The 24,045-nt window shown below is 35.4% G+C and overlaps 1 protein-coding gene and 1 pseudogene across 5 annotated transcripts in view; one reads left to right on the top strand and one right to left on the bottom strand.

Moving 5' to 3' along the window:
• The window catches only part of Ralgapa1 (Ral GTPase activating protein catalytic subunit alpha 1), a 220,028-nt gene that overhangs the window by 122,599 nt on the left and 73,384 nt on the right, over positions 1 to 24,045 (bottom strand). For 3 of the 5 annotated variants that reach the window (XM_057782719.1, XM_057782722.1, XM_057782721.1), the window contains exons 11-17: positions 21,497 to 21,694; positions 16,466 to 16,600; positions 14,434 to 14,582; positions 12,670 to 12,799; positions 10,889 to 11,126; positions 9,784 to 9,945; positions 6,567 to 6,707 (exon numbers count right to left, since the gene is read on the bottom strand). In XM_057782719.1, coding sequence (XP_057638702.1) covers positions 6,567 to 6,707; positions 9,784 to 9,945; positions 10,889 to 11,126; positions 12,670 to 12,799; positions 14,434 to 14,582; positions 16,466 to 16,600; positions 21,497 to 21,694 — 1,153 coding nt within the window. The remainder of the gene's footprint in view (positions 1 to 6,566; positions 6,708 to 9,783; positions 9,946 to 10,888; positions 11,127 to 12,669; positions 12,800 to 14,433; positions 14,583 to 16,465; positions 16,601 to 21,496; positions 21,695 to 24,045) is intronic. The other 2 variants (XM_057782720.1, XM_057782723.1) reach the window with 1 other exon arrangement.
• LOC130882692 (small ubiquitin-related modifier 2-A-like) lies at positions 1,194 to 3,300 on the top strand (annotated as a pseudogene).

The following is a 24,045-nucleotide window of genomic DNA, read 5'->3' as shown; positions in this document are numbered from 1 at the left end:
AATCTTGTCTCAAAAAAAGCAAATAAATAAATAAATAAAAAGTCTTTAGCTTATTTAGAAATTAAAAACCTGTATCTACCAGCAAAACAAAATGAGAATTTTAAGAGACTATCATTGCTATTTATTACACTTTAATGTAAATGCTAAGTAACAGAACTAAGCCTGCCAAGGTGGCTAGTCCAGGGATATAATCTAGCACTTGGGAGGCAGAGGGATGAAGAGCTGAGTTCAAAGCTAGCCTATGCTACAAAAGGGCACCTCTGTCTCAAAACACAAAAGTAATAAACTATCACAGAAGCATTCTAACTAAACATTTAGATCAGAGTAAAGCTATCATTTATCTACAAATACAAAGTAATTTAGATTTGGATTTACATCCTCTAGAAGGTAAGGGCAGTTTCCTTGTTTACAAAAGGTAAATTGTTAGTCAGTGTAATTTCAGAATCCATAAGATAGCTAAAATGGTGGTATTTCTGCTATCTTAAATAAACAAGAAAAAAATTCTTTACCACTGAGTCAATGCTTCATGGAAGCCTATAACTTGTAGATGTGGCAAGTCTTATTTTTACGTTTCCTTGGTAATATTTAGCATTAAAGTATTGAAAATTATTTTCTGTATTAAAAGGTACATCTTTCTGGATATTGAGTTTCAAAGAAAGGTTATTTTGCTAGTTTGAGAGGTAAATTGTGCTTTAAAGTATTACTGTTAGCTTGTAGCATATAAGGGGAAAAAAACCTTCCATTAGAATGTAGGTTTCTTCAAGACTTTTATGCTGTTCATACAACTATCCCATTTCTTTTAAAAGTATTTATCATACAAAAAAGATATAATACAGAAGAAGGAAAGCATCAATTACATTAAAATGATGCTCACTGGGGCTGGACAGATAACTGGATGTTGAGAAGCATACACTGCTCCTCTAAAGGATCTGAGTTTGGGTCCCAGCACCCAGGTCAGACAGTGCACAGCAGCCCATAGCAGCACACGGGCACCCACAGCAGCCTCCTGCTCTAGATCTGATCCCTCTCTGACTTCTATGGGTACCTGCACTCACATGCACAAGCCCACACACAAATGCACACCAATACAGAAAGTTTTGTTTTTTAAGCTGTTGTTCATTGGTAAAAATAATTCCTCGAGAATAGAAAGAACGTCTTAAATTAGAGGTTTTGGAGGCTGAGTGTGACGGCACATGCCCATAAGCCCAGTATTTCATGAGCAGACGCAGGAGGACAGGAGTTCAAAGTTGTCCTCTGCTCTACAAGTGAGGTCAGGGCCAAGAATATGCAATTTGCAATTATGCTATAACTATCATATTATAAGTGCAAAGAGCTACCAAAGATGGATATGGTATTACATGTTGATGACAGGAAAAAAGAAGTATCATTGCATAAAGAGGAGCATACTAGGTTAATTAGAGACAGAATTTTTTTCATTCTTACTCAGCAAAATTTAGTAAAAAAGGGCCATCTTTCTTATACCAGAAAACATAATTATAAATAATAAATTGCCACTATTGTTAAAATTTTAAATACCCTCCTTTCATGAAGGCATTATTTTGGTACTATAAACAAATTTGCTTAAGAAACTGCTAAGCAGGAAAATGAGCACTGCTAGTCATAGTGGTAGCCCCTTGGGAAGTGAAGGTACAAAGTGCTCAGTTCAAGATTAGCTTGGGCTGCACAAAAAATCCCATCTCAAGCCAGGGAGTGGTGGAGCATGTCTTTAAAACCAGCACTCAGAAGGCAGAGGCAGGTGAATCTCTGAGTTCGAGGCCAGACCGGTCTACAATGCAAGTTTCAGGGTAACCATGACAACACAAAGAAATCTGTCTCAAAACAAGCAAAAAAAAAAAAATTCCCTGTTTCAAAAGCAAAAGAGATCAGAAAGTCTGCTAAGTTCACCCTCAAATGCACATAAGTGGCATCTAGTGCAATAATTCTCAACAGACGTTGGGGGGGGGGGTGGCAGACCAGAGACCATGTTTCCTTAGACGCCAATATTACTAAAAAGGTGTATTCGGAATTTATGCAAGCCCCAATATGCTGTATTAGAATTTGAGCTAAGGGCCTAAGAAAACACCCATCCCCAACTATTAAAGACAAGTCTTATGTTAAGAAACAGTGTTGAGATAATGCCAATGACCTTCACTTGGTTACTAGTATAGGAAAACTCTCTAAAGATATTCAATAATTTAGTCCATAACTACATATGAAGTTCTAAGACTGGGCATCACAGCACTCGCAACTATGTAGGTAGAATGGCTCTCTAAAAATAAAGGAGAAAAAAATGGCTGGCAAAAATGGTACTTTGAGAATTGATAGTTCATCTTAACAATTTTAGTATGTTTTTAAAAATCAATAGGTGTAAGAAAAATTAAAGAAGTTTAATTTACCTCCCTGCTGCCCCCAAGCTATTCAAGAGTACCAGGAAAGGAAATGGAAAAATGATGCAATTATATTTTAATTTCAAAAAACTATGAGGAAAATATTTTTCTTTTCTCACCTTTTTATTTGTATCAAGACAAGGTCTTGCTAAGTAACTCAGGCTGGCCTCAGCTTCTGGAGTGCTAGGATTTCAATCACATCACAGTGACAGGGATTGCCTCCATTGGTTAGACATTTTTCTGATAAACTGCTACTTTAACCAAAGGCAGGGGGATTGTTTGTAACAGTGTCACTATTTGTGTTTGGTAAATTTGTTACAGATCCTCAATTCCCTGATCTTAAAGACAGGGCTAATCTAAGTTGTAAGAGTTAATAAGAAGCCTGAGATAATGGGCCAATCAGTTTACAATTAATGTAGACCTCTGTGTGATTTCTTTGGGACTTAACGACTTGCAGGAACTGGGCAGGATAGAAATCCCTCACCAACATATATTAAATTTTTCAAAGTGTAATTGTGGAAATTAACACCATGCCTATGACCTCATTATAAAGTCTTGCCAGGCAATGCTGGCCCACACCTTTAATTCTAGGAGTTGGAAGGCAGAGGCAGATGGATCTCTGCATTTGAGGCCAGCCTGATCTACAGAGCAAGTTCCAAACCCAAAGAAGGAGTCAAGACTGAAAACAATAACCATATAAATTTGAAGGTGGTAGGCAGAGAGTTCTGGGGTGCACTTTAAGACGCAAACACCTCTCAGTGAACCAATGAAAGCCTATTGTGAATCACAGGGCTTGTCATTAAGACATTGGTTTGATGGATAACCAATCAGTGTAATAAACACACCTGCACAGCTGGAAATAGAGGCAGAAGATAAACTTGGTGTGTTCCAGCAGCAGACAGGAGGTGTCTAATAAACAAGGAGACTGTTACTTTACTATAGCATTTTGTTATAGACCAAGAATATATTCCCACATGTCTTTAATCCCAGCACTTGGGAAGCAGAGGCAGGCAGATCTCAATGAGTTCAAGGACAACCTGGTCTAAACAGCAAGTTCCAGGACAGCTAGGACTGTTACACAGAGAAACCTTGTCTCGAAAAAACAAAACAAAACAAAATAAAAATGAAAGAATACATTCTCAATTAGAAAGTAAAAATTTAAAAGCAAGCAAGCAAGCAAGCAGAAATATGGTTCCAAAATATCCTGACTACTGAAGTATAGATTTCTGTTTTTTTAATTTCCCCATCCCTATTTCTTTATTGTACACAAATAACTGGTGTGAATCCTAGATAGTTTTCCCTTCAAGTCAAGCATCTTCTTGTTTAAATAAAATTCCTGCTTTAAAAAATTTTAGCACCTACGCCGCCGGGCGGTGGTGGCACACGCCTTTAATCCCAGCACTTGGGAGGCAGAGGCAGGCGGATCTCTGTGAGTTCGAGACCAGCCTGGTCTACAAGAGCTAGTTCCAGGACAGGCTCCAAAACCACAGAGGAAAAAAACAAAACAAAACAAAAAAACAAAACAAAAAAAATTTAGCACCTACGATAATTATTTGTCAAAATATAGTTTCTGACAAGAAATTTTCTAAAGCCCAAAGGTTCTAAAAACAAAAAAGAAACTTACTGACAGTTTTTAAAATAGGAGACTATCTTACCCAACCAAAAAGTTAAGAATTAGTGGCCAAAATTATTTTTAATTTTTCTAAATAAGTAACAATTGTGTGTTTTTTAAGATTTTAAAATATTTTAAGATATTTTAAGTAGATTGCTTTTAAAAGCCTAGAGCAAAATAATTATCCGTTTACAATAAGCTAGGAGGTTCTCTTGAATTGTATCTAATTCCGTTATCAGACAGAAACTTTGCCTTGTTTGCTAATTTAAAGAAATCAATTATAGTAACACATACACAAATGAAAATCTGTGCTGTTTGCATAGAAATATTTGTTATTTGGAAGGAACAATGAAAAGGCAAAATATTTATATTTTTATGGCTAATACTTATAGCCAAAGACAAACTATTTATTCACTCATTTATTTAGAACTAAGGGCCACATTTAAGAGAAATATGTACCACTTTCTCATGAATTAAAGTATATATTATTCCAGGTATATACCATCCAACTGTCCTACAGTCTGCACTGAAGCCCTAAATTTTACTGATGTATTCATCAAATAGTTATGGATCATTTGGGCACAGTGGCTCACATCTTTAATCCAGGTACTCTCTGAGGCAAAGACAGGTGATCTTTGAGTTCAAAGCCAGCCTGGTCTATAGAGTGAGTTCTAGGATGGCCAGTGCTCTGTAGGAAAACCCTGTCTCTAAAAACCTACCAACCAGCCAAACAAACAAACAAACAAAAAAAAAAAATCTTATGGGTATCAAGGTTTGGATTAAGGCCAAATTGCCCACTTTACTTTTGGCATTTAACTGCAAGTTCAAATACCAATTTAATTATACACTAGCTCTAACATATTACATTATGGTTTCAAAATAATACTTGAATATTTTCCAAATACACCATAATATGAGATTGGGCATGGTGGCTTGTGCATGCTGTCCCGGAACTTAGGAGGCTGAGGCAAGAGGATCATTGTTGTAGGCCAGCCTAAGCTACGTAGTTTTAGATTAGTTTGAGCTACAAAGTAAAACCCTGACTCAAAACAAGAACAGTATCAGAATACTATTCGGAAGTAATTCTTATATATTCTATCTAGAAATTGCATATATCTAATAACTAAATGCTTTACTGTTCCATTTTGAGAAATGTAAATATTTTGTCATTTATAATTCTTCACAAAGCATCAAACATAAGATATATTTAGACATTTCGGCACTTACATATAAGTAATTCTCAATTATTGGAACCCTGATAATTTAAAAGAAAATTTGATCTTGCCGGGCAGTGGTGGCACATGCCTTTAATCCCACCACTCAGGAGGCAGAGGCAGTCGGAACTCTATGAGTTCAAGGCCAGCCTGGTTACAAGAGCTAGTTCCAGGTCAGAGAAACCCTGTCTCAAAACAAAAACAAAAACAAACAAACAAAACAAAAAAAAGAAAGAAAAGAAAATTTGATCTTGATGGAATACAGACGAAAGAGAAAAATTAACTAAAATATCATTAGCACAGATCTTTCAGTCCCCTAAACTAAAGATAGGCTTTAAAAAGAAAAGATAAAACACCCTATACACACACACACAAAACCAAAAGATGCCAGTACCTCTTAAAACAAGCAATGTCACAGAAACATCTAAGCAAACTGCTAGGAAAGGTACCTCATAATGCCCAGGTAAGTTCACTGAAATACCACATTTTCCACAATAACTATACTCAAGTTTGCTTCTGTCCAAAAGATATGATACTGTATAATTTTATATATAAGCAATACTAACTGTGGTGACGCAGTAAACAGCAGTAACTGTGGAGATGAGTGGTTACTGGCATAGACTAGGGAAATTTTAAGGAAGTGGAAATGTTCCATATTTTATTTGGGTGGATGGTATATGTATAATTCTCCAGACTCACTGAGCTGAATACATGCATTTTATTAAATGATAACTGTTTTAATAAAAGAGCATGCCATCCTGGTACTGATAATCAAGATCTAATCCAAAGGGAAAGCTGAGGTTTTTTTAAGTTCCTTGGAATTAGGGCTACATGAAATGGCTTAAAGAGATTTGAGAGCATCCTTTGACTTTCTACATAGTGTTTTATCTAATACAAAGTAACTATTAGATTAAATGTTTTCTTCAGTGATTATATACCCTTAATTAGTTCCAAAAATACAGAAGGGAGGAAATAATATTTAAGATTTGCCATATTGTTAATCAAAACAATAAAACATTCAAAGTCTATTATCTGTCATGAGACATCTATGATACAGGTATTCATTACTACTTCTTTTAATCACCTGAAAGAAAAAAAAATCAAATGTAACAACTTGACCTTTTACAATAAAAAATATAAGACATTGGCACAGCACTAAACTTAGCACTTCCAGAATGAACTGCAAGAATAGTTCAAATAACTCAAAATGTTGATTTCTCAATTATTTTCCAATTTCCCATACCTCCCCCCAAAGAAATTAACTTTTGAAGAGTTTATTTGATTAAGCAAATTGGAAAGCAGAGGATTAAAAAGTGAACAGGGTGGTGCAGAAATTAGCAGAGGTGGCACTACCTGAAAGCTCATCAGAAAGGGGAGTGAGAACAATATCAGGCAAGAAGGGTTTGGAAGTATGGATCAGAACAGGAGCACTTTTAGCACTGCGAATATAGGCCGATGGCAGAGCACATTCACCAATGGATCGGCTTCTCATGGCTTTAAAAAGGAAAAGAAAGAAGTGGGGAGGAAAAAAGAAGAGTGACTACAATGAAAGGCTGTGTCACAGAAAAAGCAGCAACAGAGAAAACTAAAAGATCCAAAGGAAGGAACTTTAAATTAAAAACATTTCAGCACGGCAAATACTGGCAAGCTGTAAGAAAAGAAATCACAACACACATTTTGAATGTAATTCTTTTGGTGTAAAGCAGGAAAATGCCTACTATTAGCAATTACAATGGAACAGCATTAAAAAAAAACAGCAGACACTTCAGCACGTTAAAAAAAAAGAAATGAGAGAGCTATCAAATGGAATCACTGAAAAATACTCCATATTATTAGTCCAAAACAAGGCTGGTACCCTAGCTGGTCATTTCTCTGAACAATTTTTTTTTTAAGAAAGCTAAATTCTACTAGCAAATCATTCCATTTTCATATTCTTACCCAAATAAAGCCTTCTAATTACTAATAGGTCCTTCTATGCAGTTTGATTTGTCATGACTTACTCTTGTGTTTAGTAGTTGTTCCAGGTGAGAGAAAACTTAAGCAAACCAGTGTCTGTCACTTACAATAGGGTACAGTAGTACAACTTTAAAGCTTTAATTAGAAACATTTATAGAAAACAGAACTCTCATCAACATGAAGAATCACATTCCTGAGTGGACATGGGTGGACACCTGTACTCCCAGCACTAGGGTGGTTAGAGGAGGAGGATCAGGAGTTCACAGTCATTTCCAACCACACAGTGAGTTCTAGGCCAGCCTGGTCCACAACATACCCTCTCTAAAAGCAAAGCAAACACACAATGACAACCAAGCTCTTAAGAAAAATATTCAATTTGTGCTCATACAAATAATAAGCACATAAAAACTTCAAAGTCTCTTTTTGTTTTTTTTTTATTATTATTATTTTCAAAGTCTCTTTTTGAAGACAAAAACTGTTGGGCACTTTCCAAAACTTGTACTTTTGGTTGCACTGGATAGTTTCATAAAAGAGTCACTAGATCACAAAGGTAGAAACTTTTAGTTCCCATAGCAGTAACTAGTAACTTAAACTTCCCAGTAATTTCTGCTTCAGTTTAGAAACCATTGACTATATGAACTTATAGGCACTGCTATGTAAGAACACTGCACTTAAACTGCACTGCATAGTATTCAGTGCAAATGACAGAGGCAAAAAGAAACACACACACACACAAAAAACAAAAACTCTTGGCTTCAGGGATTTTACATTTTCCCTCTGCCCAGAATGTATCTCCTACAGATTCTTCCAAAGTATGCTTCCTCAAATCTATGTTCTCAAATAGTATAATACAGAAGCCTACCTTGATCTAAATCTTGCTCTCCCTCCTGCTATTCTCTAGTCTTTGACCTTGCCTTGCATTTCTTCGCAATTTCCTACTACATGTTATGTCAACTGGATCTGTAAGCTCAACATTAAAACTGTAAATGCCAGTGACTGTTTTTAAATTTTGATTTGCTTTATCACTTCCTAGGTTTTTAATCAAGATCAAGTATTTGTTCTTAACTATATCCTTAATGTTTAGAACAGTGTATTAATACTGAATATTTAACTTTCTGTCCATTTAAACGTATAAAATCCATGGTTAACCACAGTATATAGGCAATGCGTGTTAGGCCTCTAAGGGAATAAAGGGTCTTCAGAAGAATGTATAAGAAACTGTTACGTCTGCCTCTAGTGAAGTAAATGGTGAAGACAGGGCAGAGGATGCTAGGAGGGCTTAATGGAATGCATGGGTTTCAGACTGAATCAAATAAGCACATTAATTCACCATGGTCATAAAACATTAACTTTAAAAATTAAGAAATTAGTCAGTCATGGTGGCTCTTATCTGTAATCCCAGTACACAAGAAGCTGTGGCAAAATTACCTAAAGTTTGAGGTAAAGTGTTTCAGGCCAGCCCAGGATACAGTGTGAGACCCTGTCTCAGAAAGCAAGACACAAACAACATTTAACTCTAACTTTCAAAGCACTTTCCAACTTTATGCAGGTACCTTTCTTCATAAAACTTTTCATGATTTACTTTTTGTTTACTGGACTTGAAACCTGAAACAATATCATGCAATTCTGTTTCAGGTGGGAGAAGTATTATCGCTACCACTAAAAAATGAAACACTTAAAACCTAGGAAGGGGAGCCTAGACGGTCAGGGAGTCACCAAGCCTGACAACCTGAATTAAATTCTGGGACCTACATGGTGGAAACAGAACCAACTCAAGCAAGTTGTTCTCTGACCTCTTTATGCACAAAGTGGAACACACACACACACACACACGCACATGCACACAAAATCATTTTTAAAATATAAAACCTAGAAAGATTTGGCAAATTGTCCAAGGTTACCTAGATATTTAGTAAGAAAAAAGAGTAAGAAAGAACTTATGGCATAAGCCCTCCTTGAATTTCTGGCAGAATCCTCTCTACTATATAATTTAGTCGAGTTATATGGTTCTTAGAAAAAAATAAGACAGTTGCTAGTTCTACAAAATGCTGTGTTGTCTTAAGCCTACAATGCTTTCCACAGTGTTCCTACACCACTTTTTATGACATTATAAAAACTATTTCATGTGCTTAAAAAAAAAAATAAAAGCATAGATTTCTTCTTGACCTCAGTTGCCAGCCAACAGAGGGAGTGAATTAATTCCCGGTTGAAAGTTCCTAAAGCCAATAAGACTATGTAATTTTAATACTAAAAGTTCGCTAACATCTCCATATTTGTGAAGATAATTACTTAATAAAAATATACCAGCTCATGCTTGAGTTCTGCATGTTGAATCCAAGTTCTACTTTTTGAATTCTATAAAATATAGATTTTGGATATATAATATATATATAATAATATAAAATATAATTTGGAAACAAGGATACCTAGAATGAAGTAAACTGCATAAACACAAGAGTACATATATATTAGGCTTATAGGCATGCTACTGGACTATGCAAACTACTGGGGAAGGAAGTGCTAGAAGTTCTTTATCTCCCCAAAGAAACAAGCATACGCAGATAGCATCTATCCCTGTACTGCTCGTCTAATCCCATGATTTTAGAGTACATACCAACAGTTTTTTGCCGTACTATACTCCTTGCCTTTTCAGTTCCTGGGGAGCCAGTGGTTGTTGCACTTCTTTGTCTCATGGGTGCTTGGCCAGGCTGATCACGACTCCATCCTCTAGAAAATGACTTGTCAACTGAAACTTTCTGAAATTCATGTCCAACTCCTAGAAATGCAGTATTAGTTTGTAGAATAGTGGTTGCCTGGTTGCCATCTTTAAATTATCAGGAATACATTGTTGCAGATTCTAAGGTTGCCTCACAATACATTAGAAAGTCACTATAAAGATTTTTTTAACTTTATTTTGCATAAAAACCATAGTCAAAACTTAGGAAGATTTTCAAAATTATATTAATTATTTCATCAACAATAAACTATTATAATGTTCTACATCTAGAGATAAGAATGACCTAAAGGAAAGTCATCTTGTAGTGACAGTTTTTAAAATTCTCCAATAACAGCCACTTGAGAAATAAAAAGTGCAGGAAAATAGTTTGGAAATATACTTAGTTATCATGACTAAATATAAAATGTGATAAGTATAATTTCTAGCTGGCAACTTATTTTTTAAAATGCCAAGGACACGATAGTGATATAATAATTATGCCACTGCCCCCACTTCACTTTAATATTACATAAATACTATTTCACACCTAGAGAATGTTTACTTGTAATTTAAAATAAAATGCTTTCAAGAGAATTTTCCAAGTAATTACTCTATACTTTAAACATAGAAGAAAGTCATCTATTCAGTTCTTACATAAAAACTGTTTATACTAAAAGGCAAAAACAGTTTATAAATTTTGACTTGCATTAATCATTTAAAATAAAAGTTAACATTCTATATTATTTAATTTTAGTTAAATATAAGACTGACCATAACACATATAAATATACATATAAACATACATACACACATATATATGACATTCTTTATCTTACTAATTTTAAGATTAGGAAAATAACAATATATTTTTGAATTTTATTGTTGGAAGTTTTAAACCTCCAGGATAAATGAAGGGAGAATAGAAAAAAATCTTTCTGGCTTGGTTTTCCCCAACTCAATTATTTAAACAGACTGCTATGGAGAATCTTTGAACAACTCTTACCTTTCCCTTTGTGCTTTTTTTGTTTCTGTTCACTCAGCTTATCCAATGGCAAATCACTGAGATCCAAACTATATAAATTCCTGGCTAAAACTTTAGTGAGTGTCTCCATGGTCAGAGACCACTCAGTGGCCAATTCCTCCCAATAGGTCAACGATGACAATACTGACAGTAAGTCATCCCAGAGTTCTCGAGAGATGTACACATTTAGATTTGCTTTGATCCAGGCAACAATGAGAGTCTACAAAGACAAATATTCAAAAATAACAATGAAATTTGTTTGAAGTGTGACTTCAAAATCAACTATTCAATTCTTTTTATCTAAAAATCAAAAAAATTTATCACAGAATATGTTGTACAAGCAACTAATGCAATTACTAATACCTGATAAGAATTGTGGGTAACTATTAATTCGCAGTAACATTAAGGCATAACTTTTATGTTGCACTGCATTATTGATAAGTAAAACTTATGTAAGAGATGGTTCTGTATTATTTAGTGTTGAAATTGTGCTGAAATTGAGTTCTTAAGTGAAAAACTTCAAACGACATTCCCAAACTAAAGATGGAAATGACTATAATGTGTAGTTGTACTACAACTACAAAAAAGGAGGGGGTCCTAGAGATGTACTTAATGAAATATCCTTGAAAAATAATATATGAACTAAAGGTTAAAATTACATTTTATTTTAAAGATACAACAGCAATTAAGAGCATTCTGTAATAAATCCAATTACAGTATTAAAAGTTTATACTTTAGAGGGCAGAAAATACTGGTTATCTGGTATCCCCTAAGGTTTTATAGATTGTTACTAAATATTTATCCTATTAATGATTAAGTAAAAAAAATAAAAAGTTTTCAAAACTGTAACTTCATGGATTTTGCTAAGGAATTATTATAAATTCACAAATGAAATGTAAAGACAGCACTGAAGTGACTAGTGACCTTTCATTCTGTCTCTAAATGTTCAAACTTCAAAAAAAGTTATTTTGCACAGTAAGCTAAATTTGTATCTTTTTCTAGCTCCTATCACTGGACTAGTTATAAAAATGAGGAATTTTCTAAAAGTTTAGATAACACGTTTCTATTTTAAAAGTTAATTTACCATCAGTAGAGATTTTTAGGTAGTGACTACGAGCTGAAAAATGCCAGTTATATGGCTACATTTATGGTTAAGGATTAGATAGGAAATAGTCTTTACCTCTGACATAAAGAATTACTTTAACCATGTAATTTTATTTAATGTGTCGCCATAAAAATATTTCCTGTTTTCAGAGTTTATAGTAAGTTTAAAGTCAGTACATTACCTTCATGTTGAAAAAATATGCAATTCCTGTATAATCAAAAGTATCACTGATCAAATCAACTCGAGGAAGGAGAACAATAAAAGTCTATGGGGCTGCAGCACAAGAATGACTCTTGGTTATGTACTACATTTTTATTACAACAGAACAAAATGAAAAATGTTTTTCCTAATGATCCCAGAGATTCAGAAACTCATAAAACACTCAGGTATTATTCTTGAAGCCCTTCGCTAGCTCTCTGAAATAATAAGCATGCACCACACTGGAGGGAAAATAAGGCCATTACTCTTTGTGACAACGTTTCTCTTCCATTATGTGGTGAATTTGTGTGCATGGCTATTCAGCTGAGCGGCTTTTAATTTAGCTCTATAAAAGATACTTAAACAGATTTCTGATTTAAAGCATTTTCCCCTACTAACAAGCTCAGCTTCAGTGAATCTTTTAAAAACGAACACGCTTCTAGCTATTTATTTTTATTGCCTGGAAAAGTGGTCCTGCAAGTCGACCTGCCAGGGTCATGGTTTTTTTCCCCTGGAACTGTAGAAAAGCTTGTGATGACATCTTCAGCACAGACTCCGTGACTCTGAGCAACACGAGCAGCATCTGTTCCCTTAAAGAAAGAAGATCCATTAATGTTTCTTCCTGCTTTGGGTTAGTGATCAATTTTCACATCCATATGTTGTGAAAATAACATTACCACTGGAATAACTCAAATACTAAATCTTTGAAAGAGTACCAAGTTTTTAGTATTCTTTAATATTAAAATTAAGAATTGAAGTTTGTAAGCCTTTATGAAGCTATCATGAAACCCTTTAGGGTACAATACCTCCAGGTACAAATTTTATGTTGTACGGTTTTAATAATGAACACTTGGGAAAAAAGAAAAGGCAAAGATATTGCTTCTCTTCCTCCCAACTCCCCCTCCCCATTTGTTTCTTAAGACAGAGTCTCATAAAACCTAGGCTGGCTTCAACATTCCTATAGAGCCAAAGATGACTTTGAACTCCTAATCCCTCTGATTCCATGTCCCTAGGATACAGAGGCTTGCCACCATACCCTTTCCTCCCTTTTAGTTTCAGTGATTTAGAAAATCATTTATATGTTTACAGGTGTATCTGTGTGAGTATAGGTCACATGTGTGCAGGCACCTGAGGAAGTCAGAAGGCATCAGATTCCCTGGAGCTGGAGTTACCAGCAGTGGTGGACCCCCTAATGTGGGTGCTGGGAACTGAACTCAGGTTCTCTGGAAAGGCATAAAGAGCTCTTAACTGCTGAGCCCCATTTAACAACTGTTTCAGTCTTTTGTTCTACATGTGTATTGGAAATGGAACTAATTCTAACATTGTCTTTACCTTAAACTCGTTCTTCTAGATGCTTCCTGCTGATACCATAAAACTACAGCTGATATTTGGAAACAAATTCAGCAACATACCAACATATGAGGCTGATAGCCAGGCATGGTGGAATTCACCTGTAATCCTCAGGGGACTAAGTATATAGTATTACACTAAGTAAAGTAAGTATACAAAATTAAGATAACTGTATTATTCTTGGTGGTGGCTCCAACACATATGAGTAAACAGACATTAATACAAGTAACTTAGGAATCCAGACAATTTTGAGAATTATACAGTAGAACCCACCGAGAACAAAAGGAAGTGAGGAAAAAATACATAGAAAAGAAATACAGAAAGAGGAAGGTGGAATCCATCACCTTTAGTGACCACAGAAAACATGGTAGACATTCTAAAGCAAAATTCAGAACATGCTCAGGAAAGATCACTTTGACAATTCTGGGAAGGATGCAAGGTGTAAGTTAAATTTAAGAAGTCAAACATAAGGAAAGAGCAGGAAGGGGCCTATTAACACAAGGCTTTGAAAGCCACAGTAAAGAGATAGGCTTTAAAAGTTCAGTCAATCATCTACTAACATCTTCAATCACTTAACACAAGCAAAAATTAATTTCTCTGTATATATAGAAATGCATGCATTCATTCATAGGAGAAAGAAATGACAACATACGCATACTTCAGATAGTTCGAGGGGTCTTATGGAAGCTTAATCAAGGATGTTTGGAATAAAATGAGACAGTCTACTGTCACCATGATTAGTATATAAATATTTGTACTCATTCAGAAACAACACTCTAATATTGTCACATGCCCTATTCATAGACATTATCCCTTGAAAAATTACTATACTTATACAGAGAACAATAACTATATAAAGATAAACAATTGTTACCAGGTCTTCTTGTCCATTGATACTTGCACAACCATGTATCGATAAATGTTAAGAATACGTTTACACATATCTGTGTGCTCATCCAAAAGATTTTTTATTTCATTCGCAGGTTCAAGAAGAAATATATTTGATGAGTTTATAATGAACACCTATAATAAGAGAAATCATTAATTATTCATAATGACATTTCAATGGTGGTTTTCATTTTCTCATTTCTTTAGAACAGGATCTCACTCTGTAGCCCTGGTTGATCTGAAACTAACTACACAGACCAGGATAAGCTGAAATGTGTTGCAATCCTGCTGCTGCTGCTGTTGCCTCTTGAGTGCCAAAATTATAGGCATGAGCCAACACATCTGGCTGAATGATAAATTTCTTATTTAAAGAAAAAAATAGACTGGCATGCAGGGTTAATACCTGTAATCCCAGAACTCAGAAAGATGACAAGGAGGCTGAAGGTGTGAGGCCAGTCTGGGATAAAAAATAAGACTTGATCTATCAGTCTCCGTCTGTCTCTCTGTCTCTCTGTCTCTCTCTCTCTCACACACACACACACAGAATGAGAGACAGAGAGACAGAAAGAAACAAGTACTGATCTAGAATAAATTTAAAACCACCATGTATTAGTTAATACTCCCATTTCTACTACCATTTTGGCATATGATATTTAAGCTCATTAACACTCAAATAAATGGATCCATATTAAAAGCACATTTCTAAAGTGAGTGGTCTATAGTCATAATCAAGTACCTAATTCTAGGTACTTCCATGAGAACAGTCAGGGAGACACAGAAAAAATCAATGTGAAATCATCTACCTAGAGAGCGGTCAGTGAGAAAAGAACAGGAGGATATGCTATTCTGAGGACAGTGTGGGAGGATCTCAGGGAGAACAACCCTCTCTCAGCATATGCTCCTCACTAGACCAGCAGTCAGGTAAGAATGTAAATGTACTTTTAGTAAAACACAGATGTGTGTACCTTTAACCACATTGCTGCAAAGGCAGAGACAGATGGATCTCTGGGAGTTAGAGGCCACCTGGTATATACAGTGCAACTCTACCTCAAAAAAATAAAATAAAAAAGGACTTTTGATTTAACAAGATAGATGTTAGAAGTGGTTTTGACAAGAAAAAAGAATTGGTGAGAGCACAGCTCTGTGACAGACAGGATGCTCAAGCATCATGTCCTAGGCCTTGGGTGCTGTACTAAGTACCATTGAAAAAAGCACAAACTGAAGAGAAGGAAAAGGAGAAAAGGAATATAAGAAACTCCTGCAAATCCTTTAAAAGAGCAAACATCTAACAGTGGGAGAAAAGCATAATGAAACACACAGCAAGTCAGATGAGATGTGCAGATGGAGACTCAGGAAACATTTATGGATTCCTATTTCTGTACACCCGCCCATTACATGAATTATCATATTGTAATTCTTCACTGTCTACAGAGGATGTGAAATGTTGTTTTTTAAAAATTCTGAGGCTAGTGACATGGTTTAGTGGGCAAGGCCCTTGCTGCCAAGTCTGATGACTCAAGTATGATCTCTGGCATACACATGCTTATACATGGTTAGAAGAGAATACACTGGCACAAATTATCTACTGACCTCCGCATGGCAAACACATACTTGTACCCCCCAATATACACACTAAATGTAAAAACAAAATTATATTTTCCTAATTCAGTTTACCTTTCCTTTATTAGTCTTGAATCTCAACATCTTTTTCCATCTATGAACTATATAATGTTTGTCAGTATTTATTTTATGAAAGACAAATATGGCATAGTGATAACTCACAGATGTGAGTAGTATATATATAAATTATATATATATACATATATATATATAAATTTAATATAATATGAAATCCCAAACTATGGGCATTTGAAATATTTAATGACTTTTTTTTAAGCTGAAGGGCTAGATATGTAGTTCATTGGTAGAAAACTTGCCTAGCATGCCACAAAGCCCCGGGTTCAATCCCAGGAACTACAAACATACACACAAACAACAGTAAGTATAAAGCTACCCACCTGCAAAACTGCCTGTGTACCAGCTTGAATATTTTGTTCTGTGGCTTCTTCAGAGGCATGAAAAGCAACTTGATAAGAACCATTTTTGGTCCAACTAGAATTTCGAACATGCTCAGAAATATTGGTCCCATTTTCCTGAAGCAAAATGTCAAATATTTCATCAATGAGAATGTTGCAACAAGTCAGTAACATAAAATGTGTATGGAATTATTAGATCCCACTATTAAACTGAGTCTTTCCTTCAAAGCAGATCGTTTTAGGGGGTGGAGAGATGACTCAGCAGTGAAGAGCACTGACTGCTCTTCCAGAGCACCTGAGTTTAGTTCCTAGCACCCATATCAGCAGGCTTACAACTGTCTATAACTCCAGCTCCACAAGACTCTGGGGTTTCCGAGAGCACCTGCTCTCATGTGCACATACCCACATGCACACACAGAGACCTATACATAACTAAAAATAATAAAAATAAACCAAAGATAAAAAAGGTTTAACTAATAAGTGATATGTATTCACTGTAAAAAATTTTAACAGAAAAAATTATGGATAATGACTAGCTAGAGTTAATATCACATCATATATGGAGTCATTTGTGTATATTCTCACATATTCAACCATCATATTACACTATTCACTGCTTTATAAAAGATTAATTCTGTTCTATACTGAATGCCAAAATCTACATAACTAGAAAACAGATTTTTAATAACAGTAAAATTCTTAAAAACAAAAGGCACTGTTTCAGACAACTACTACTGAAGCTTTCTGCTTGAGTTGGTGCTGGTAGGTACAGGCTACAAGCTCCCTCAAGTAAAAGCCTGTTTTGTAGTGCTGTAAGGTGTATGTGTGTACACAGGGTGTACAAGTACTTGTATCCAAGTGTGCTTGTGTGGATACTTAATCCACCGAGCTACCCCACCCCTACCACTGTTGCTTTTGAATATTTATCAATAATACCTCCTTTTCTTCCTCCCTCCCAGACAGGGTCTCATTCTTAGCCCACATGGCCTTGAACTATTAAGTCTCTCTGCTTCAGTCTCCCAAGGGCTAGAATTACAGGTAGGAGCCACTATGCCTGCTCCTGCCCTTCTGTGGTGCAGGAAACCAACTCAGGGTCTTCCGTATGGTATGCAAGCACTCTACCACAGTGACACTCCTAGTCCTCTGTCACCAATAGTTCCAAAGAGCCGCCTTCTTACAGCTTGAGTAGTGTTATACCTACAACATATAGGTAGTTTTATCTAATACTCTGTCCTAAATAGAAACTGACCGGGAACTCAGCTCTGTGAGGAGTCAATACAACACTCAAAGCTCTAGCCCAGCCTTTCTCTTGGGCTCTGTATCTCTATGACAATATGTCTTCTGAAGTCTTCCTAAATGACCTGCAGGTATAAAGACAAGCCTTTCCCCACAAACTCCCCATTCCTACCCACTCCAGCCACATTAGTTACAACTTAGACTCTATGACTTCTTTCCCACTGAGCCACCGGCTGTTCATACGGTATTACCACCTTCCTGCAGAGTATAAAGTGTTCTCCTTCACGCTCTAGGATCACAGCAGTAACAGTTTTATAACACATACTGTGCTTTAGAGGACATTCTGAACATTTTGGGGGTACTTTATTGGAAAATGCCACTGGAATTTAATGAGATGCACTAGGAAATGCCTAATGTCCTACAAGGTGCACAAAAGTACGAAAAACTCAAAGAAAAACAGCCTAGTGTCTTCCAAACATGTTCAATGCTATGTGAAATAAAAACCCATTCATAATTATCTGACTCTGTAATTTCATTTTTATAACACCAAAATTTATGCAATTGTAATATATATTGAACTAATCAGATGTCAATCAATTAGTGACTATATTGTTTGGGTTAATATCCTTACAAGAGCTACTAGCTCTTAAACAATCACACTGATAATGGCAATATTTATATGAATAACCAACAGAAGATGAAGCTATCAATATATCTGTATTATCAACTCACCTTCCCTCAACCCACTCATTACTTCTATTTGTTTTTTGGGTGCAGTTTGGTTTTTGGTTTGTTTGATTGGTCTTTTGTGTGCTTGTTTGTTTTCATGCTTGTTTGTTTTCGTTCTTGTTGAGATGGGGTCTCACACTGTGTAGCTCTTGGCTGTCCTGGAACTATGTAGATCAGACTGGTCTCAAACTCACAGAGATCCATCTACCTCTGCCTCTTCAGTGATGGAATTAAAAGCATGCACCAAAATGTCTAGCCTGTGTTTTTAATTCTGTATATATTTATTATACTATTCCTATATAAATGATGGAGGGTAGGTACATAGGCACAGTATAACTAAAAGGGTGGTGGAAAATACATCATTTAGCCTGATAGGTGTACTTTCTACCATAACTGAAATATCTGACATTTCTTACTAATACCTAACAGTACTTTGAACTATCTTTCACAAATTTTATGATTAATTTTATATACTTTGATGGGTCTGGTGGTATATATTTGTGATCCCAGTACTTGGGAAGTGGAGACAGGTATGATCAAGAGTTTAAAATCATCCTAGGTTATATAGTGAGACTGACGAGAGTCTGAAATACATTAGACCCTGTCTCAAAAACAAACAAACAAACAAACAAATAAAAACAAGCAAACAAAAAAACCAGTTTATATAATACAATTACATTTGTCCTTTTTTCTTTTATTTGCTTTTTTGGGAATAGTTAGGGATAAAACTCAAGGTCTCATAAATGCTAATCAGGCTTCTACCATTGTCTTAGCAATACTACTTAAACATTTCCTTATCTTATAAAGAGCATCATTCAAAACACTAAGCCAACATTGGCAGTTTGAGACCATCCTAGGCTCTCTAGGCAGATTCTGCAATCCCTCTCTCAATTAATCCATGTAGAACCCCTCTATTCTGCCGGGCAGTGGTGGCGCACACCTTTAATCCCAGCACTCGGGAGGCAGAGGCAGGATCTCTGTGAGTTCGAAACCAGCCTGATCTACAAGAGCTAGTTCCAGGACAGGCTCCAAAACCACAGAGAAACCCTGTCTCGAAAAACAAAAAAAAAGAAAAACAAACAAACAAACAAACAAACAAAAAACCCTCTATTCTTCATGCATCCTTATCCTGATTAAACTCCACTGGCGAGGTTAAATTAACCTGCTCCTCAAACTCTGGACTATAGAAAAACATATCAGATAAAGACAGTCTGCTTTTTTTTTTGCTTTTTTTTTTTTCGAGACAGGGTTTCTCTGCGTAACCATAGTTGTCCTGGAACTTGCTTTATAGACCAGGCTGGCCTCAAACTCACAGAGATCCACCTGCCTCTACCTCCCAAGTACTGGGATTAAAGGTGTGCACTACCAATGCCTGGCCAGACAGTCTTTTTTACTCCTAATTTCATCTCGGCTTCTAGGTGCTAGAGAGTCTGATACATGACAAGAGTTGAACATTCAAAAATTTGCTTAGGTCTCAGGAATGAATAGAATCAGTGACCCAGTTCTACCTCTGTTCCCTTTTCTTTCTGCTCTGTGAATAAATTCTTGGCTTTCTTATCACTAGCAATATATTTCATCATGTCAGGAAAATTTTGAATTCTGCAGTTAGCTCTAATGCAAAAGACTCTAGAGAAGAATTCAAAACATTCTAGTTTGTAATGGGTAGCCATTCACAGCATAAGCAGACAATACTTTGAGAAAAGAAGGAACAATAATTTGATAATCATAACACACAAAGTATGTCCTTTAGTAGCAATTTTGATTTGGCACATGTTTAAAATACAACCGGCTCTACCTCTGATATATACCCCAACACTTTCTTAACCATAGGTTAAGAAATGAACGTGGGATAAGTGAACCATTTAGCAACAGTGAGTGTATGATAGAAAATTACAATCAAACACATAATGAATCTAAGCTGTTCCTGGCACACTGGCCTGTGCTCATTCATTTCATGGCTGGACTATAGTCCCTGGCTCTGAATAAACAATATACACAATATCTACTTAGCATGTCTTCACATGACAAAACATCAATAAATGTTGATCAGATTAAGGACTACAGTGTGTTATGAACTGCAGTGTTTTTACTATATATGTAAGTTTCCTGCTTTTAGAAAATATAATGGCATAATTATGGAACAAAGACTTAATATTTTCATATTTTTCATTCCCCAGCATGGAAGTATCAAATTAGTATTTCTTTGGATTAAACTGTGTCAGAATATTTGATTTTTTAAAAAATTGTTGTTAAGTTGCTGACTTGAGCAGCAATTTTAAAAAATGAGTATTAGCTTGACATTAAGATAGAACTTCCAAAATTTCTAAAATGGCCTGAGAGATAACTTCCAATATTTTGCACTACATATTTACACAAAGTGGCATAATTAGCACTGGTGATTATAACAAAAATATCCATTAAATATTAAAAATGAGGAAAATTCTCATGTCCTCCAGTATCAAATACTCAGTCAAGTCTATTTCTTTTCCTATCCAGTCTATTAGTGTGGAAATTTGTTTTTGTTTTTAATAAATGATAAGATTATATATATCAAACTCTTTAAAAATAAATTTCTTTATGATTTATTCCTAATGAATGATTCATATATCTTTTGTTTTTCTTTTTTTGACCATGTAGCATTGGCTGGCCTGGAACTTGCTATGTAGAAGCGACTGCGTGCCTCTGCCCCCCAAGTGCCATCTTATTTATCTCAGGTACCTTTGTTTACGCTGATATATACAGTGTTGTATAAAAACTTATTGCCAGTGAAAAAAATTTACAAAGACCTGATCTACACAACATAACCTCGCTGTTACTTGTTTATTTTTTTGCTTTTAGATTACAGCATCAAAATAAAAATAAAATAAAATTGTGACATCACAGAACTTTGCAAAAGAGTACTGAGAAAAATACTGTGATATAAAACGTAAATTATACTGAAAGCAACCTTTACCTATCTAAACAAATTCATATCAACACATTATTATACTTTTGAAAAACTATAATCTATTGACCTTACATTAAAACATATATATGTTATCATTTTACCTCTTCTCTTTTTTCTCCATCTTCTATTGAAATATTCTGGTCTGTAATGTTTTCGAGACAAGGTATATCTGAAGAAGGGAGCACACGTTCGTCAGGCTCCTGCATAAACAAAGGTTTTTCCTCTTGTTGGATCCATTCTTGATACACTTTCACCACTTTTCTCATAGCTGCTGCTTCACAAATTGGTAATAAAAATGCCTAGTAAATAGGAAAAAAAAGAAAAAGAATGATACATTTTATTTTGTCACAAACATACTAATATATTTCTCATCTCACATGATGAGGATATTAACAATTTCACAAACTTAACTCATTAACTACTAATCAATTCACAAAAAGCCTTTTATCTCCAGATATTTTGTGAATACCTTGAAAAACAAATAAGGTACATAACTATTCAAGCAGAAGGAACAAAGATTTTTTTAATTGCATTACTTCTGAATGGTTATATTGTTTCATGAAATTTTACTCTTACAAACTTTAAAATAAATATAACTTCTCATGATAAGCCACATTTTATAAACTTATATTTACTGCTATTTTGAGAATTATTACTATTAAAATGTTCTCATAAGCCAGACGGTAGTGGCACAGCCTTTAATCCCAGCACTCAGGAGGCAGAGACAGGCAGATCTCTGTGAGTTCAAGGCCGGCCTGGTCTACGAGAGCTAGTTCTAGGACAGCTAGGAGTGTTACACAGAGAAACCCTGTCTTGAAAAACCAGAAGAAAAGAGTGTTCCAATAAAAAGATTTACTGCAGATGAAGAATATAGACAGTTGAATAAAATAAGAATAATGATGTGTGGTATGAAAGAAGTCAATAAAATGATACTGAAGAAAAATATTAAGTCATAGCTAAAAGTTCTGTACAAAGTTTCACCAACAGAATAGATGAAGGAGAGAAAAAATATCCGAGCCGAAAGACAAGATGGAAGAACTGGAACAATTCAGTAAGGACAAAATCAAGGTAATAAAAACGTACACGTGAGAATTCCAAGACTCGTGTGATACTATGAAAAGACCAAGTCTAAAGGTCAGGGGCATAGGAGAAAATTTTTATTTTAAAAACACACAAAACTTTTCAAAAAAATCATAAGAGAAAAGAAATGTCCATCCATATAAGGAGGACATTCAGGACACCAAGAAAGAACTTCCCCTTGGATTCTAATTAAAATACTAAATACACAGAACAAAGAAAGCATACTGAAAGTAGCAGAGAAATACATGAAGTTACACATAAAGGCAGATCCATCAGAATAACAGTAGATTTATCAACTAAAACTTAGTGAAAAAGTAGAAGGTCCTAGAAAGATGCACTTCAAGTTTTAAAAGTCAATTGCTAACCCACAAATGCTGCCAGAACAAGCAGAGATATCTGTCACAGCAGAAGCAGAAGTAAACTTTCTATGATAAAAACGGGCTAACAGGGGGCTGGAGAGATGGCTCAGCGGTTAAGAGCATTGCCTGCTCTTCCAAAGGTCCTGAGTTCAATTCCCAGCAACCACATGGTGGCTCACAACCATCTGTAATGAGGTCTGGTGCCCTCTTCTGGACTTCAGGCATACACGCAGAAAGAATATTGTATACATAATAAATAAATAAATATTTAAAAAAAAAAAACGGGCTAACAGAATTTACAACCATTAAGTCATCTCTCTATAGAAGCTACTTTAAAGGAATGTTCCAGACTAAAAACAAACAAACAACCCATTCACATGAAACAAGTCACACCAGAATAATAATCAGGAAAGGAAAAAAATAAAACACTATAAAAATCAACAAAATAACAGGAATCAGCGCACAGCATTCAATAAGAGCTCTGAATATTAATGATCTCAATATTACAAAGCAAGATACAGACAAGCAGATTGGATCAAAAGCAGGAAACATCTTTTTGTTCCCTCTAAGAAAATACGTCACCACAGGGAAAAAAGACACTTAGGATAAGCTCTTCCAGAGGTCCTGAGATCAATTCCCAGCAACCACATGGTGGCTCACAGCCATCTGTAATGGGGTCTGCTGCCCTCTTCTGGCCTGCAGGCATATACACAGACAGAATATTGTATATATAATAAAACAATAAATATTTAAAAAAAAAAGAACAGACAGGAGGACCAATGGAACCGAATAGAAGACCCAGATATCAATCCACACATCTTCAAACACCTGATCTTTGACAAAGAAGCAAAATATATCAAATGAAAAAAAGAAAACATATTTAACAAGTGGTGCTGGCATAACTGCATATCAACACGTAGAAGAATGAAAATAGACCCATATCTATCACCATGCACAAAACTCAAGTCCAAATGGATCAAGACCTCAACATGCAGTCAATCACACTGAACCTTATAGAAGAAAAAGTGGAAAGTACACTTTGAATGCATTGGCACAGGGAACCACTTCCTAAATATAACCCCAGCAGCACAGACACTGAGAGAAACAATTAATAAATGGGGCCTCCTGAAACTGAAAAGCTTCTGTAAAGCAAAGGACACAGTCAACAAGACAAAACAACAGCCTACAGAATGGGAGGTCTGATGTCCAAA

The sequence above is a fragment of the Chionomys nivalis genome, chromosome 10, assembly GCF_950005125.1.
Source record: "Chionomys nivalis chromosome 10, mChiNiv1.1, whole genome shotgun sequence".
Lineage (NCBI taxonomy): Eukaryota > Metazoa > Chordata > Mammalia > Rodentia > Cricetidae > Chionomys > Chionomys nivalis.
The sequence above is the reverse complement of the archived record's forward strand: the minus strand, read 5'-3'. Positions and strand labels throughout refer to the sequence as shown.